The sequence below is a fragment of the Sceloporus undulatus genome, chromosome 2 (genome assembly GCF_019175285.1).
Source record: "Sceloporus undulatus isolate JIND9_A2432 ecotype Alabama chromosome 2, SceUnd_v1.1, whole genome shotgun sequence".
NCBI classification, from domain to species: domain Eukaryota; kingdom Metazoa; phylum Chordata; class Lepidosauria; order Squamata; family Phrynosomatidae; genus Sceloporus; species Sceloporus undulatus.
This window is the reverse complement of record NC_056523.1, coordinates 211,459,621-211,478,509: the sequence shown is the minus strand read 5'-3', so window position 1 is coordinate 211,478,509 and position 18,889 is coordinate 211,459,621. Positions and strand designations below refer to the sequence as shown.

General features: G+C 40.3%; 1 protein-coding gene across 1 annotated transcript in view; it reads right to left on the bottom strand.

Moving 5' to 3' along the window:
- The window catches only part of ABCA1 (ATP binding cassette subfamily A member 1), a 132,343-nt gene that overhangs the window by 62,489 nt on the left and 50,965 nt on the right, over positions 1 to 18,889 (bottom strand). The window contains exons 6-7 of the mRNA XM_042453684.1: positions 1,445 to 1,566; positions 960 to 1,151 (exon numbers count right to left, since the gene is read on the bottom strand). Coding sequence (XP_042309618.1) covers positions 960 to 1,151; positions 1,445 to 1,566 — 314 coding nt within the window. The remainder of the gene's footprint in view (positions 1 to 959; positions 1,152 to 1,444; positions 1,567 to 18,889) is intronic.

Genomic DNA, 18,889 nt, shown 5'->3' with positions numbered 1-18,889 from the left:
TCCTGAATTATTTAGTAAAATTACTAATCAAGCCTGGTTTGGAGTATGACTTAACCTTTCTCTCTAAACAGTAGGAATGCATACATAGCTTAAGCAGAACTTTATGTATGTTCCCAATAAAGAAGGAAGGAAGGAAGGAAGGAAGGAAGAACAAACTCCGCATTAGAGCCCTTTGGTTGGTTGTAATAGCAAGAGTGGTGTAGTAGTTTGAGTGTTGGCCTAGGTATCTGAAGACCAGGGTTCAAATCCCTACTTGGCCATGAAAACCCACTTCAGAAGAAGGCAATGGCAAACCCTGTCTGAACAAACCTTGCCCGTGGCAGATTAACTTTAGGGTCACCATAAACCAGAAATTACTTGAATGCACACAACAGCAACAACAGTATCAGAAAGCTGCAGGATGAGATACACCTCAGAGAAGCAATTTTAAGATCCCTCAGTGTAAATGCAGTCATTGTGACAAACATGACTATATTAATCAGGAGTCTGAAAGCATGAGTGGGCAGCATGGGTTATTTTGTAGGCTGCTCTTGTAAAATTACATGAACTCTTTAGGGCAGAAACATATCATATGTTAAGTAATACATAGTGTTTTTGTGAGTACACATACACATGACCACTGAGCCGGTGTGGTATTGTGGCTTAAGGATTGGAGTATGACTTGGGAATTTGAATCCCCGTTTAACCATGGAAACTCACTGGGTGAACTTGGGCAAGTTACACTTCCTCAGCCTCAGAGGAAGGCAAGGAATGACACCCCTTTTGAACACCTCATGTCAAGAAAACCCCATGATACGGTTGTCTTAGGGACACCAGAAGTCAGAAATGACTTGAAGGTGTACCACCACCAGCACTGACCACTATATCTCATGCACACCACACCAGAATATTTTACTTAGAATTGGAACTGTTCCCTGGCAAATATAATGACCAAATAATGCTAAAGCCCACATACTCACCAGAACTGGCTTCATGATATCCAAATTATCCTGAAACACTCTCTCTGCTGAGGCCAATTTTTCTTTAGGCAAGGAGCAAACCACAGCATTACTGAGCACATCAATCCATGGGTTTTGGATGACAACAAACTCTGACAGCTTGGTTGAGTTGCAAAGGTCTTTCATGCTCAGCCGATAGCCAGACTTGATGACCTACAAACATTTACCAGATGTTATCCAATACTGTCAATACATCACACCTGGGACTCAAATCATCTTTCAAGCTTCAAATACACAATTCCTGATAATAAAAAGTAGAACAATTATCCCTTTCCCTAACCTTGGATCTTCAAGTATTGCTGGATGACAACATCTTCCATCCTTGCGCACAGGCCATGCTGGTTAGGGATGAGGGGAGGTCTAGTCCAACAATCTCTCTCTACATGTTCACTCTACAGGCTGACTGAACACTGTTAACGTTATATATGAGGATGGAAGCTTAGTACCTGTGGCAAGTTGACCTCAGCATTCAGGATTTCGTCTACAACAAACTGTGGTAGGGAAGCGTTGTGATAGAGGAAGCTAGAGAAGGTCTCATTGGCAACCAAGAAATCCCGGATTTTCAACCCTGCCATATAAAAGGAAAATTGCATTCTTTAAAAAATATGTAACAACAACAACAAGAAGGCAAATCTGTATTAAAGTATGACACTAATTTAATAGTCACAACATACACTTTCTTCAGAGAACTCTGGGAATTATAATTCTGTGAAAGGGAAGGCAAGAAACAATTCATCAGAATCCCTACTAAACCATGACAATTAAAACTATGACAAAACTAGGGTGAGGGAGTTTGTAAACTTTGTCACTGAGATGTACCATTGGCCTTAATTTCAAGTCAGTGCTATAGTCCTTGATGAGAATAAAAAGGCTTCTGCAAATCACATGCATGGGTAAGAAGAGGTAATGTTTTCTCCCAGCTGCATGGATGCTGGTCTGAACTCCTATGTGAAAAAGCGAATCAAGTCATTGAGCATCTCCAGCATGCTGCAATTCTGGATATAACAATAACAAGTTTGGTCCAGTGCTTCAGCTGCTATAGTTTCCAGCCATCCCACTCTAACTTTAATGATGGGATCCCTAAGCTCCCAATTCGGAGGGTCTGCAGTGGAGAGAGACCCACTGTCCCAGACCATTTGATCTGTATTCAAGGGCCATCCAAATCTCTCTGGCCTGGCTTTCTCTGTAGTATCCAACTGAGGCTATGTGTCTGGTTGGAGCAAGCAATCTTGCATCTCATTCTGCACATCTACGTCTATCTAGATTAGCGGTTTGCAACCTATGGGTCGCAAATCCCTTTGGGGCCGAACGACCCTTTCACAGAATTTGGAGAAGACATGACTTAGGACTCAAATGTTTGGCCAGAATTAGGGGAAAACAGGTGTTTACAATGAGTTTCTATATCTTTCCCCATAAAATTCTAGCAATTGTTTGTAGCCGTGGGCAAGCTATTTTTCAGGAGAACCTGACATCACTGGTGATTATGTTGAAGAACTTCCAGTGAAACATCTAAGAGATCCCTCAGAAAGTTTCCCAGAAGACAAATAACTATTCTAAACTATGGACGGAAAAAGTACTCATAATTATTCATTGCCAGGTCAAAGAATAGGTTTCTTGTCTTTTGGGCAACAACACTAGAAAGAATAATAGACCAGTAAACATTCTGCACAATTTTTACCCAGTATTCGAACAGCCTGAAGTCTTGCAAAGGAATTGTTCTGCTGAGAAAAAGACTTGGGTTTTTGTACCAAATAATAATAATAATAATAATAATAATAATAATAATAAATCTTTGTTTTGTGTAGATAATGGGTCTACTGTTCAGAAAATACAGTGCCAAAATACACTGCAGAAATAACCCAGTTTGACAATGCTTTAACTGCCCTGGCTCAATGCTACAGCATTCTAGGAATTGTAGTTTTGTCAGATAGTTTGCCTTCTCAGAGAGCTTTGGTGCCAGGACAAACTAAAATTCCCAGGATTCCCTAGCACTGAGTCTGGGAATTAAAGCGGTTTCAAACTGGATTATTTCTGTAGTGTGCACAGGAGACCCGTTTTCTGTACATTTTTTCTCCACCGTTTAACTCCCCACAGAACGATCCCTCCACATTTTTCTCCACAGAATAATTCCTCCATAACACTTTGGGACATTCAAATATGGAGAGAATGCCGTGGAGGAATAGGTTTATTTTCTCCCACAGTGAATAGAAAACTACCAAAATTATTCATCCTCGCACGCATCCTCAAAACAGTTGAGGATTTACATTCCTATTTTAAACTATATGCTCAGTACCTAACTATGGGGATGAGTGCATCCCTGCTGCGCCTCTGCCCCGTTTCCTCAAACAAAGTAGCCTATGATAAGGCCTGCACTGCAAAATAAAAGGCACATTATCTTGTGTTTTTATGGTGGAGATGTGAAATCTATGAGGCTGGGAAACTTTTGTCTGCCGAGACTGAAGAGGCAACAAAGCAACATAGCTTTAGTTAGTTGCTCTCCTTCCCACATACGGTGGGATCCCGAAAGAGGGCAGCAGATGCTGAGTGAGAGAAGCTGTCTTAAGATTTTGAAATAATGTTAAATAACTGGGCTGCTTATACAAGAAGCCCCCGGAGTGCCAAGGAGGCTTGGAATGAGAACTCCATAAATCTTTTCAGAGAAGGAACGGGGGAGAGGAGAAAGAAGAAAGCAGAAGCACACTGCATGCAATAAGCCTCCTCCTCTTTATCCCTTTATGCCTTTCAGCATTACTAGTGCGTTACTCAGAGCTGACTTGGCAGGATACCAGTCTGGACCAAAGAGTTATGAAGAAACACTTCCTTTTCTTCTCCCAAACATGAAGGCACTGGGGTTACTGTCGGTCAATGCTCCCTAGCCCAGTTCTCTAGTTACATGCGCCCAAGAGCTTTTTGGTTGTATGGGCAACATAATCTCTGGCTTGAGCTGGCAACAGGTTACTTGAGGTTAGAGAGTGCATCTACACTGTTGAAATAATGCAGTTTGACACCGGTTTGGTTGCTGTGGCATCATCCTATAGAAATCTGGGAGGCACCAGCACTTTGGGGCAGAGTAGGCAAAAGACTTTGTAAAACTACAGATCCCAGGATACCATTGGATGGAGCTATAGCACTTTAAATGGTGTCAAACTGCATTAGTTCTACAGTGTAGATGCTCCTGAAATCTTTTCAGGGCTGGAGAAGTGTGGCACAAATGGGGCGTGTATGAATCTGGGCCAAAAATTCCCGGGTTGAACCCAGAGTTTTTCGGCCCCAAATTTCCTGTCAAATCAAATCTTTCTTTAAAATAAATTCCAATCAGGAACTCAGAAGTGTGGAAAGGGAATTTAAAGGGAATTTAACTCTTCTTCCCAAAGCTTTGCCTTTGATGTAAGAAACCCTATGAATGGGATACCATACTCATGTTTTCCCCAGCACAGCTAAAAGAGAATTTATACTGACAGACGATGGGTGTGTGTGTGTGTATGTTTATGTGTTGAGTAACTGCTCTATATCCAGTGCAATAGTTCAAATCCATACAACATATGGAGAAGAGGATTGCATCAATCAATCAACCAATCGATCAATCAATCAATCAGCAAGCAAGCAAATATGCTGATCTAATCCCAGATGTTCAATCTGTTCTCTGCTCCAGAGAGACTCCAGTTAAACAAAGGAATGGTATTGTGCTACTTTCTCCAAAACAGCTGGTATCAAGGCTACTACACCATGAAGCACAACTCAACATTCACATATTTACATACAAATGTACAAGAGGTTCCATGACCCACAACTAGAATCTCGATTCTCATTCACATAGCTAGCTATTTAATTTAATTTACATCTATGCTGTCCTTCAGGGCAGCTTACAAAAAAATAAGCCAAAACCAAAATGAAAACATAAATACAGTGGGCCCTTGTTATCTGCTGGGGTTTGGTTCCAGGATCCCCTATGCATACCATAATCCATGGAGACTCAAGTCCCATTATATACAATGGCATAGTAAAACAGTGTCCCTTATATAAAATACAAAATCAAGGTTTGCTTTTGGAATTTATAATATTTTTAAGTATTTTCAAGCTGTGGATGATTGAATACATGGGTAAAAAAATCCATGGATATGGAGGGCCAGCTATACAGTAATATTGGAGTATAATAAAGCATGTTCACATGGCACTAAAACCAACAATATTTGTGTCAGGTGAGCCATGTTGAGGAAGGAATTACACAAATGGGACCCCACCATTGAAAAGGATGTCTCTTAAGTCACCATTCACATGGTCTCAGATGTGACTTAAAAATAAGCTTTACTTGGGCAGGTTGGCCCAGAAATTACTGTCCTATTAGATATTTGAATCTTAATTTTTGACGATATCTATGTTCAGAACCAAAGGTGAGGATTCCCTCAATACTGGTAAGATATGTTTTCACTGACTGGTCCCAGTGAGTAGCTTGACAGCTGTACAGTATTTAGAACTGAAGTTTCTGAACAGTCTTCAAAGGCAGTCCCATATACATGACATTACATTAGCGCATTTAAATACAATCACTATATGTGTAACTGTGGCTAGACAATCCAGGAGATATTTTTGCATTTCAGTTATCTCTACAATCTGTCACACTGTGTGTTTCTCTTGCAAAAGTCTTGGGGGTGAAAGGGAAACTCCTAGACTGGCTCAGCTAGGGAACTAAGGAAAGTTTATTATTTCAATCACATGGCTTTTGGAATCTTTTGCCCCGCACCAGCTTTGATCAAAGGCTCTATGTATACCCAGATTACAGAGGATTTCAAAAGATCACACACACAAAGGGAACCTCAATCCTACTTATTGTTATCACAATAGCCCTGGTGAATGCTACTTTGGGTGATCTCCAATCTAGAAAAGCCATGAATAAACTTGGTGACATCGATAGGATGGGCCACGTGTTCCAGTGTTTGGCACTCACTGTTCAGGATCTATCGCTAAACAATAAATTGATAGGGCTATTGTTGAGATTCAGAGGGCTTACAGTCTGATGAGGAAAGGCACGCAAAGTGTGCATAATAGTTCACTTTTTAAAAAAAGGCAACTGAGGCAAAAAGAAGTGGGGGGGGGGAACCTCCAGCTTTTCCAGGACAATAGGAATAGATAGATAGATTTGATGAGATAAGTGTCAGTTGCCCTTGAGTCATCTAACCTCTCATTCACAGTGGTTCTCTTCTTCCATTTTCATTACATTCCACAACATACAATAAGGCTAACTCACTCCTTTGCACAAAGTGAATTTGTCTCAGGTGCTAGCAGCAGTTAAATGCTGGCAAACAGCAGCAACAACTTGACAAGTGTTCAGTGGACAGTGAGTATCAAAGCACTGGTTCAACAGCAGGCATCTGAACCTAGGGAGATTATCACACCAGGGACAATTTAGCAATAATCAGGGTAGTGAAATCTAATGCAACAGTAGCGTTACAGCGCTCGATATTTTCGCACAGTCGCAATAATTGCAACATAAATGACAAATAATATCAAGATTGCATTCCACACACATCCATGAATGAATCACTAGTATATTGGAATTGATTGTTTTGTGCGTGCACCATTTTGACGATACAGCACATGTCTCCTAATCATGTTTTTGTCCCACATGGAATACAATACAATAAAATAAAATGTATTACTTCACCACACTCTTGTAATCCAGTGTAAGCAAAATTGTGGCCCATATTTCAACAGAAGACAGAAACCCACTGCAAAACCAATCCTGGCAATGAGAATGGTTGCCCCCACTGAAAAACAGTCTAGGTTAATGTCCTTAATGTCTCTGGTTGCTTCCCCAATAGCGCAAATGAAGCATGATTAATTTTCACATTCGTCATCACACTTCATTTGTGCTATTGAGAAGCCATTCACAGGACTTCCCTGTGAATGGTTTATTGCCGGAGCATGCCAGGATCTTCACAGGAAAAGTCCTGGATGAGTATGATGTTGTCTCAAAATCTTCAGCGCGATCGCATGATTATGCCGGGATTATGTCTTTTACTCCTGGTTTTTCCCCCATCTGAAAATCTCCAAGGAAGAAAGGAGGGAAGGGGCTGCAATAGTGTGGGTCTTAGTTAGGAAGTATTCAGCAGAGACAGAGAAGTCTGGGTTTAGGCAATGTCCTCAACTAGTGTGTTGCAATTCTACTTCAAGTGTATTTATTACACCAGAGGCCCTGTGACAAATGAATACATGGAGGAAGGAGAAAAGAAAGAAAGAGAGGGGAAGGAAGGAAGGCTTTTAAGAGACCCCCGCAAAAAAAAGTAGTAGTAGTAGTAATAGTATTAGTGATTGTGACATGTCAAGGTAAGTCTTAGGGCTAAAGTGGATGAAGGCCAACCGTTTAGAGAGGTGAGAAACAGTTCACCCTCCAGACATGTTAACATCCAACTCCCTTCAACCTCACCCAACATAACCAATGGAATGGAATTATGGGAACTGTAGTCCAAAACAACTGGAGGGCCAACACCTTCCTGATGTAAAAATAGATAACTTTGATGACAATGTCCATAATTTGGATCTCCATAAAACCACAATCAGCAAGAGCAGTGGACAGAAGTTGTAAAACTCCCCATCCAAAACATCAGGAGGGCAGCGGCTGGCCTACCTCTGCAATAGGTGGTAGACTTAGTCAAGTTAGGAGGTTGTGGAATTGTGGTGCAAGGAAAGTGGTGGGAATGGAGCACACAGATAGCCTCTAAATAAAGCTGCCTTAATGGATAAAGCCAGACTAGACTATTACAGGCGTTGGCAAGCAGGAAAAGGTTCCCAGCACAGATACATATTTCTTTCTCTTTTTTTAATGCAAGAATAATGAAAGACATTGGGAAATACTATCCAAGATGTAAATTAGTGTTATGATTATAATGCAGTTTCTGCATAAAATGGCAGATTAGTGGACTGTGCACTTAAAGACCTTATTCTTGGAATTTAAAAGGAGCATTTATCCAGTTAGTTGCAAAATCCTGGTGAGCAATAGAACATTTCATGTTATTATCCAGAATGTCTAAAAGAAACAACATGCTGTGAACAATGGCCACTAAGAAAGCTGCTTGTTTTGTAACACAGTGAGAGCAACTTAACCCAGATGACTGGCTCATTCTTACACTTTCAAATGTCAAAGTTCACCCACAGCAAACATAAAGAGCAAGGGAAAGAGGCTGAAAAATGAACAAAAGCCATTGTGAAGAGCTGTAACTAGTTTATTAGTGCTTATTGGTTCAGCCTGCAGATGTTAGTAATAGTAAACTATTTTAGAGACCCATTTGATTTTAAACCATATATTGCCTCCCTTCCTTCTCCCTCTTTCCATCTCTCTCTTGATAGCTTCAGCTTCCCATCTTTATTATCAAAATCTTCACAGGTAACCAGTGTCCTTTTTGCATTTTCATGAAACATGACAGAGGAATGTATGGAGTAGCCCCGAGATTTATAGTAATAACTTCTGAGGGCTACAATTTCCACATTACCTCTTCCACTCCTAGCTGGAAATGTCAGGTGCTGAACCTCTCAACTGTAATATTGTAGCCCTTTCTTATATTATAGTTATTATTTGTAAAAGCCCTCCATCTGATATTTTCTAGATGCGCTGGACTATAACAATATCACCCTTGGTAAGCATGCAATCCAATACATTTGGCAGACATGTGGTTGGAGAAGGATGACTTCGAATGTACTGTATTCTCTTATTGCTTTCTCTAACAACAGGAGAACATGTTTGATGGACCACTCATTTTTGGTAAAATGAGAGCAAAGTAATCTGTATAGATGTATCAATAAACAGCACTCTTAGTATAAGAATGGGTTCGGTTCGCTATCAGTTTTAGGTTTGTTCAATCAAAACACTCTGAATTCCATGAACAGTTGGTTAAATAAAAACCTCAGCATGCAAGATCTGGAAAGTTTTAAGAGGAAACCCATTATCACAGCAAGGTGCGCTAGGGAAAATAGGTTGAATTTAAACAAGCAAGCTCCATTGTTTTGCATAGAGGCAATAACACACTAATATGAATATCTTCAGAAGCTTGCAAAAGAAATGTAGTTCAGGAGACATAAATTTATCAGCCTTTGTGTTAGAGATAAGGCTCAGTCTGTCAAGCTTGTGGAACATAGGGAGGTACAGTCTAAACAGCCATAAATGAAAATGTTTACCTCTTGCAATCAGAGAATACTCTTTGTGCAAGTGTCTTGTCGGGGGTGGCAGTGCTATCTATGGAATATGTATCTGTCAGTCATGGACAATATTTACTCTTTCATTTCAGCCAAATAAGCTTACATTTATCTACAAATGGAGAAGGATGCCAAGAGTAGCAAATACTGTATGTATACAAAACAGACTTTAAGAGGTTTTAGGGTAGCACAAACTTTAATAGGTTGCTCTTGCCACAACCTCTGGGCATTTGCCATGGCTTGATCTCCCCATTACTCCAAAGAAAAATGAATAGCTTAGAACTATGTAGAGATTAATGGGGGAAGATTCACAATTGTAGCCAACTGGCTCAAGACATACTGCAATTTATCCTATAGTAACATGTTCTTTTTTGCATTCTATAACATATTATAGGTTAAGGGGAGTGGTTTTCTAAGATATCTCTTTATCATTTGCAACATCATTTGATATAGAGTGCTTCCACACTGAAGAAATAGTCCAGTTTGACACCACTTTAACTGCCAAGGCTCAATTCTATGGAAGTCTGGGAATTGTAGTTTGTTGTGACACCAGACCCTTCCGACATAGAAGGCTTAATGTCTCACGAAAGTACAATTCCCAGAATCCCATAGCATTGAGCCATGGCAGTTAAAGCAGTGTCAAACCGGATTATTTCTCCAGTGTGGATAAGGCCATAGTTACTGATCCAGAAACTGAATGCAGTACTGAAAAACAGACATCACCATTTTCTTTCTTTCTCTTGGAATCAGCAGTGATACATCTTTACATGGTTTATGATTTTATATATGCCTTGTTTTAACCCTTTCCCCCCAATAAAACTAGGGGGAATTAAACCTCCTGCTGTTGATTCTTTTCTGACCACTGTTCCTCAAACTTCTTTCAAGTGCAGGTGCTTTTAGCTGTAAATCTAATCTTCAACCAGGCAAATTGGGATAGTGCAGTGGTGCAAAGGAGAAAGAAAATAAATAGAATAAATATAATATACAGGTTTAATTTCCTTATCCAAAATGCATGGGACCAGAAGTATTTTGGACTATAGAACTTTTCAGATTTTGGTATATTTGCATATACTTGGACCCAAGTCTAAACACGAAAGTCATTTATGCTTCATATACACCTTATACATATAACCCGGAGGTAATTTTATACACCAAATTTTTAATAATTTTATGCATGAAATAGTTTGTGTACACTGAACTATCATAAAGTAAAGATGTCATTATCTGAGCCACCCATGTAGAAAATTTTGGATTTTGGAATATTTCGGATTTCAGAATTTCATATAAAGAAGGCTCAACCTGTAGCTAGCTGTTCACTTGCAACATCTATCATTTCCTGGTTCATCCCTTCATGAAGTCATCACTAATAAGGAAAGGATTTGTTACAAGGGAGTATTTCAAACCAGGCTTTTCTAGCTGCTTGGTTTAGATCTTGCCCAGACTTGTACTGAAGTTTTCTAAGGCCTGTTACAGACTGCCAAAATAAAGCTGCTTCGGGTCTCTTTGGAGATATGCTGTTTAAATGATGCATGCATCCTGAGAATCCAGAAGCTGCACCAAAGCTGCACTCTAGTGCTTAGGAATGGAGTGTGGCTTTGGCGCGATCTCCGGACTCTTAGGTCCCATGCATCATTTAAATAGCATACCTCCAAAGAGATCCGAAGCAGCTTTATTTTGGCAGTCTGTAACAGGCCTATGTGTCTCTTTCCTCTTTTTAACTGTACAGAAAGCCAAGAGCTTTGTGGCATCGTGGCTGCAATGAGTTGTTGGCAATGACAATGACTGCTGCCAATGCAAGAGAGAATCTGAAATGAAATGTTAGATGGTTCTGGTCCAATAAGAATATTGAGTAAAACAAGAAAGTGTGTGCACCATGATCTCCAAGAGCAGTACTTGCTCTATTAACAGAGGATTACCTACTGTATATGCCCAATTTCTTAATTCATGAAACCATGTGTTATTTGCATTGTTGTTTAAAAAATGAATGAGTTATCTTTTAAGGAAACTCTTTTAAGGTGGTATACAACAAAAATGTAGAAGTCAATAAAAATTATAGAGCAATATGAACTATAATTTAAAAAAAAAATAAAATTAACAACAGAAGAAACAGAAATAGGATTGTAAAGTGGAGCAAATATCAGTACAGTAATCTTAAATGTTTCCTGTAGACTAGAGCATCAGTGAGGAGCTAGAGCCCTCCAGAAGTCGATCTGCAATTGCTATAATCCTCCATCACTGGCTATATTGCCTGGGGCTGATAGGAGTTGCAGAATACAGTCCAGCAACACGTAGAGGTTACTTACTCCATGGCAAGTAAATAGCTAAATTAGCATTACATCCCTCTTACATTATATATTGCAATCAACTATGAAAGTGTCACTGTACAAGTTAACAGCTTTATGGGTTACGGTCCTCACTGCTTCTGCTTTTTCTGCTGTTAAGTGTGATCTTATTGCTTTATCATTTTTATGACTATGTTTTTATTGTATGCCATCTTGGTTCTGTCGCAGTCAAGATATGCTCCAGCAGATACGGCTTCAAAAACCTTTAGATGACTACAGCAAAACCAGGCAGCAAAATAGTTTTACACTCCTGAGTTAATCTGATATCACGACTGAGGCATGTTTGTCTTTGCCGCTGTTATGCCACCCTTCAGGATGAAGCAGTGAAGAAAGAAAGGGTGCCTTGAGGTTACTCTGCTGTCTTTTCCTTAAGCAATAACTCTAGCATATTCATCAAGAATTGAGACTAAGACACACAGAGAGGGATGCGCGCGTACACACACACACACACATATTAATCAGGCACGTAGCCAGTCTACAAGCTGGCAGTCAGTATGCAATGCGTGCAGCAAGAGCAAAGGAGGTTGCCAGAGATAACAAGCCATCTCTGTCTGACACAAGAGCTCCAGATCAAAGCAGCAAGGCTGGGCAAAATGTGGCATGGTGCACAGGTTTTAGATGCTGTGTCACTATACACAGCCATCAAACATCCTAGGTGATGTCATGGCAGGACCCACTCCTGTATTCCTAGTCTGGGTTGCCAATGTAAAGGCTTAATGGTACTTCCCTTGCCAAAAGCATCACTCTAGCTGAATTAATTCTAAAGCTATAATCACTGGCTGTGAAGAGAATGAACAAAAATAAGAAAAACAAGATGAGATGCTGGCACCACTTCAACATAAAGTACAGTATAAAAAAAATCCAAACTACTTACTCCAAAAGCTACTATAGATCCAATTATCTTGATGAGAAGCAGCTTCAGCAAGCCTTGGAACAGTGTCTTCCCTTTAATATGGTTAGAAAAAGACCAAAAGCTTCTACTTTCAATTAACCATAGTATAACATTCTGTCTGAATCATAAAGGGTGTTTAATCTCAACTACGGCTACTGGGAACAAGTAAACTTCATGAACCACACTTTTAAATGGGCTAGTTTACACTGGTTGTAGGCTAATGACCACTGACTGTGGTTAAGATTCACCACAGTTTGTGTAGTTTAGACAACATTTATGTTAACAAGATTTATGTTAAAAAGAAGTGAAAGCTTCCAAACTCTAGCCATGTCAGAGGACAAGGAAATAAGCAATGAATCAGCCTAGCTTATTCCTTTGCTTTGCCTTTTACATCATTTGTTACATGCCCCCAAGTTTTACCCTCAATTTATCCACAGGTCATATCAAAATCCATAATTTTGACCCCCAAACCTACCCTTCAACTTGTATATACCGATTTATAGTTGAGTATATACGCTATGCTTCATTGCTACCAACTCCAACCCAGCACCCTGCAGATATGTGGGGCTACACTTTTAATCAGCCCTGACCAGCAGATCAGTCTGGTTGGAGATGTCAGGGAACATATTTAAAATATGTTTGGGGGACATTAAGCTGGGAAATGATGAATTCATGGAATGCAGGCAATGGATGCAAGGTAATCTGCTAGCCCTTTGATGAAGAATTTTCTTTAAAAGATTATCATGGGAGGCCTAGTGCCAAAGTGCTTAGAAGCATGTAACAATCCCTTGCTAATCTGAAACAAGGGCGGGGGACCTCTTTCAGTTTGATGCCCAAATTAAAATTTAGAGAGGTTCCTGGGGGTGCATTTCAGTGGTGGGAGAGGTAAAAGGGTAGGATAAAAAATACTGACATATTTTCATTTAAGGTTTTTACTGCCAGTAACTAAGTCGTAGGAGAGGCACTTCAACCTCATTGTACATGGAAGTTGAAGCTATCAAAATCTGGGTGGAAACCTTTTTTAAAAGGCATATAGGGATATGGCCATCTGGGGAAGCTCAGAACCCAAGAGGTTGAGGTTCAGCCTGAAAACCTGAGCTTTCCTAGCCTTGATGCAAAAGCAAGCTTTAATTGGTTCAAGGGATAGTGATAGTTGTTCTTCCTCTATCTTTACCTTTACCTATGGTAATAGCTGTTTTTCCTCTGCTCCCAGCTAAGTACTTCAGTGTTAAATTAGTGCTGTGGAAAAGACACTGCTGGTAGAGGTATCTTATATATAGAATCACACTTAGATGAAAACAGTGCAGCATGGACCAACCTCTGTAAGATGGCTCTAACGATATTAGTATCATTAATCAACATAGTTCATTCTAGTAATCAATACTAAATTAAAGTGGCAGCACTTTTGCCATCCGAAGTCGCACACTTCATTAAGTTTTGTAACTGGGCTTTTTATCTCAGTTAGGAATTTGATGGTCATGACAGAGGTCACGAAGCAACTTAATTGGTTCAATTAAGCTAAAGCTACGGTGAGGTTTGCTGGACATCATGATGGCCAGCCTTGCTTTCTCTGCAGAGGCACTTCTTGTAATTGTATATACACTACAATTCAGCCTAGGACGACAGTTTACATTGCTCAGAAACTTTCGCAGATGAAATGAGGGAAATACCTCTCTTGCAGTATGGATTATTGCCTGCGTGCCTCTCACAGCTGTAATCAAAGATTTTAGGAGACTTTTTTTCCATCGTCATCGCAGCAAAAACCATAGCCCTGCCTTGACCTTATTTCTTTAGCAATGTGTGCTAGTACACTGACTTACAATCTTTGACAATCCATTATTTCCATTGGTGCAAACAGTCCCTCTACCAACGCAGACTGCAACTGTTCCCTATCATCATTGTGCTCACAGTTGATTTATTAACTGGTAGACAACTTTTTTGGTAGTATTCCTCTTTGTTCTTAGGTAGGTTTGTCCTTGGAGGCAGACATGCAGTCTGCTGCCGCATGATACTCAAGGTCTTACTAGCTTCGTAGAACTCCCGAGGCCTTATGTTCTCTAGTATAGTCTTCAAAAAACCAGGGTTGCCTCCATGCCATAATGTGGCATGAAGTGTGACTTTGCAGAGTCCTTTTTTATGTATCTATCACACATACACTCTTTCCATCTCTGTCTCCTCCTGTAAACATCTACAAATACAGACTCATATATATACATACTCCTTATGATTAAATATCTACAATTCAAAAAATCTACTAAAATTATCTTGTTAAACTGTTCATATGGAAGACAAATTAGAAGCTATTAACTAGCTTTGTATTGTTCTTATGTTTAGACCAGGCTCCTCAAGTTATTTTATATAGAGAACTGATATTTCTCCCTCCCCCCCCCCCCTCATACACACACAGACACACTCCAATGTGTCAGGGACTATTATAGTATTTGTGTAATATTTGTGAGCATTATCTACAACTATTTCTTTCTTTCCTGGAAACTTGCCATGGACCAACAGCTTGGAGACCAGCATTAGTCCAGTGATCATCACTTTTAATAGCACTGGTTTGGATGGCAGAACAACACTGGTACCATAAGAACATAATGAAACTCAGTGTTCTATAGTATACTATTCTGAACAACTCACAATGAACCCTGCTGAATGCAACATGGAAACTCACATGCAAATAATTTGTTGAATCAGGTACATTTGGTCCTTCAAATATTGCACTCCAATTCCATCAGCCTCAGCTAGTTTTGGTTCCATGGTTAGAAACAATGGGATTTTTAGTTCTACAGCTAAAAACACCTGGCATGGCCCAATGTTCTGTATCATTGCACTAAAATAATGAGGGGATGAATGTTTGTGACAAAGAGCGAATGACTCTCTTTTCATAATGTTTACACAGAGATCACTTGGCAATGCTCTTGGTCTCTTGTTCTTGGAAATCAAACTATTGGACACAAAGTCAGTTACTCAGCATGTGTTATTAGCATGATAAAGTTTAACAGCTGAAGATAAACATACATCACTGGCAAGAAGTACTTTGCCATAAAAAATATGAAGAAGAAGCTGAGTCAGTCAGTGTGCATGTTTTGATAGCAAAGAGGCCTCAGTTGAGCTATCAGGTCAGTCAGGACAGATACTGTACAGGGATGGCCTTATGTTTGGGAGAGGTATAGTTGGAGGCTGAGGACTTTTAGGTTTGGAGCAGTTATCCTATTTGAAGATCTCAGGGGTTCAGGATATCAATTTTTCTATACTAAGAGTCTTCTGGGAACTGAGGCGGGTTATAGACCGCCGCTTTGAGGCGGTCTGCCGCCGCCGCCGTTTGCTCCGTAAGGGAGCCACCGCAGCCACACCGTGCGGCCCCTTGCGGAACAAAAAAGAAGCTCCAAAATGGAGCTTCTTTAAGCAGTGCCTCTATGACGTCGCGAAGCGCCAGGGGCGGACTCGCAACGTCATAGACGCTGTGACACATGCGGACGCACAGCGTCCGATACGTAAACATGGCGGCCCCCATGTGGAAGGGGCGCCACCATGTTGTACGTATGGAATACGTACTAGGGTTAGGGGGGTGCGGAAGCACCACCTCTTCCTAACCCTAATACGTATTCCATACGTATTTTTTGGCAGTTTGTAACCCGCCTGACTCTTTATAGGGAGAGAGCTTCTGACAGCATGTACTTCTATTTTGTTTTTTGCCTTTTTAATTGATATATTTTGTTGCCTAAGACAAAAAGGGGAGTTAACCCCAAAAGGTTTGGAGAGTATTCAGTTAGAAGTAACAGAGAAGCAAAAGAAACATATGAACCACCAGTTTTCCTCAGCTTAGAACCTTTTAGATGTAACGAACTGCAGCTCTCAGTATTTTCAAACACAATGTCAAATGCTTGCTAGAAATTGTGGAGTCCAATACATCCAGATAACATTGAGTTGAGGAAGGGCTTGAGATGTACCATGGGGAGTCATGCCTCCCTCAGGGGCTATTCAGATGGTGAAAATAATCCAGAATGAATCCAGGTTGAGTCTCTGTTGTTCATGTACAACCCGAATGCACCCAATTCAGGGTTGTTGTTTTTTGAGGGGTGCTGCCAAAAAACTCCACTTAACCCAAGACAATATTGCTTTTTCCCTGCATTTCTTTTAAAATTCGCATCATCAGCAGTGTGAATAACCAATGAGAATAGACCTGAGATAATTTGGGGTTAAGCTCTGCATGCCTTGAATGTGTTTTGAATATATTTGTATTGTCAACTCCATGTTCAAGTACTAGCACATATGAGCAAACAAACTCCCAGAGATGTGCATAGATGCAGATCCATGGTGTGAATAACAAGCACAAAATGCATGAGTGAGGTCATTTGCATCGTTCCGCTAAAAAAATGACATCAGTTCTCCTAATAACATCTCTAACCTAAGCTTGTTATGGTGGGATGAACAACAAGACAAGAAGATTGCTTGGGCAATAAAACCTGTGCTGAAAGATCTATTAGAGCTGAATAAGAGTTTTTGGCTGCAAAACATATGCTGTGCAGTGATAAAAATTGTTCTACGGTGCGATTTTGAGGCCTGCCCATTCCTCTGCTTCTGATATATGAAATGACTGGCCTTCACAAGTAGCAGCTATCAAAATGACCTCTGTTTTATTTTGGACAAATCTTGAGGCTACCTGACTCACTTGATTTTAGGACTCATCCAAATCTCAAGCACTTCCTTATTCTTTAATACATACACTGACAGTCTATCAAAGCAGTCATATCACAACCCAATCCTCTGTTTGCTGCTCTGCCTTAACACCAGTGATGAGAAAGGTGGCAACAAAAAGTGGCAACAAAAGCAAAAGACTTGGGAGGAGAGACAATTTGTTTTGCAGATTCTGGAAATAAATAATTTGCTAGGAAAAAAAATAGATTTTTTTTAGCAAAGTATTCATTTCCAGAAGCAGCAAAACAAATTGTACCTCCTCTCAAGTCTTTTGCTATTGTCACTTTTTGCCCCAGCCATTTGAACATCCTATGCTTTGTTATGCTAGCAAAATAGCATATGTGTTTAGAGGCTTTGCAAATACACATTGCCAGCTGGGTGATAGAAAATGGCATTCAGTGAGGCACCACTGATATGATTTTGAGACGATAACCTGCTGACATCAAAAGCATCTGAACTCCCAACAACTTGAACATAGACCAAACTATTCAGCAGAGCAGCTGCAAACAAGGCACAGAGGCCATGGCCCACCAAAGCCAAAGGCAGATTTGGAGTCCATTCAACATCCCAGGATTACTGAAGTCAGTTGGTGGGTCAAGAGCTGTGGTCAAGAGTGGAGGTTTGAGTAGGATGCTGAACAGTCATGAGCAGAAGATTCTGCTTTTCTCTCAGTTTTTGGACCATAACTACCACTGCTGTGCAGAGTATTGATCTAACTAATGTAAAGCCTTAGTGTTATCTGCCAATGACATGGAGTGAAGATGTGCGTCCTACCTTTTCATCACGTACAACCTGAGCACAAATAGTTCACACCTTAACTCAACAGATCAAACTCCAACCTTAATAGCAATAGCACTTATATTTCTATACTGCTTTATAGTACTGAGCACTCTCGAGGTGGTTTACAGTGTGTTAGCCGATTGCCCCCAACAAGCTGGGTACTCATTTTACTGACCCATGAAAGGATGGAAGGCTGAGTCGACCTGGACCCCTGCAAGACTGAACTCACAATATGTTGGCTGCAGTACTGGCATTTAACCACAGTGCCACCAGGGCTCCTTAAGATCCAAGGTACCAAATTTTAATAATAAGAAGAATAATAATCCGCTTAATCAATCAGAATCCAAGCGGATTCTAAAAAAAAACCCTATACCAGAAGGACATTAAAACAATAGTATAAAATATCTGTTAAAATAAGTAGGAGATTTGTAGGAAGTTTTTAGCGGGTTCCAGATAGGATGGCAATGAGGATGGAGAAAAGTGGAGGGGGGAATACAAATTAAATGGATAAGACAAGAAGCCACAACACCACTGATGAGAAAAGTGGCAACAAAAAGTGGCAACAAAAGCAAAAAGACATGAAGCCTAGAAGCCCTCTCCATAAGTATCTAAGGTCAGTGGGTGCCAACTGTGGCATGTTAATATTGACATGCAACCAAGAGTCTGAGGTTGTGGTAAGTAACGCAGTTAAATCTCATCACCAGCTGATTAAAAGCACCATGATGCCACAAAATTAAAGGGTTGTGCATAGTGGCTCTACATTAGGGAGAATTGTAGAAGTCAATGCAGAGGTTAAGAACTATTTGTTTTAAGGGCGTGGTGCAAGATCTGATGAAAGTGATGCCTGTTTCTAGCCTTTGGGCAGTATGGAAAAATATAATTTGCATGATGGGGACACAGCTAGAGAGATGCATTATTGTGGGGGTTTTTCAATGCCACCCTCTCAGCATCTTGACTAAGCCATTGCTTTTGTAGACAGCGATTAGACG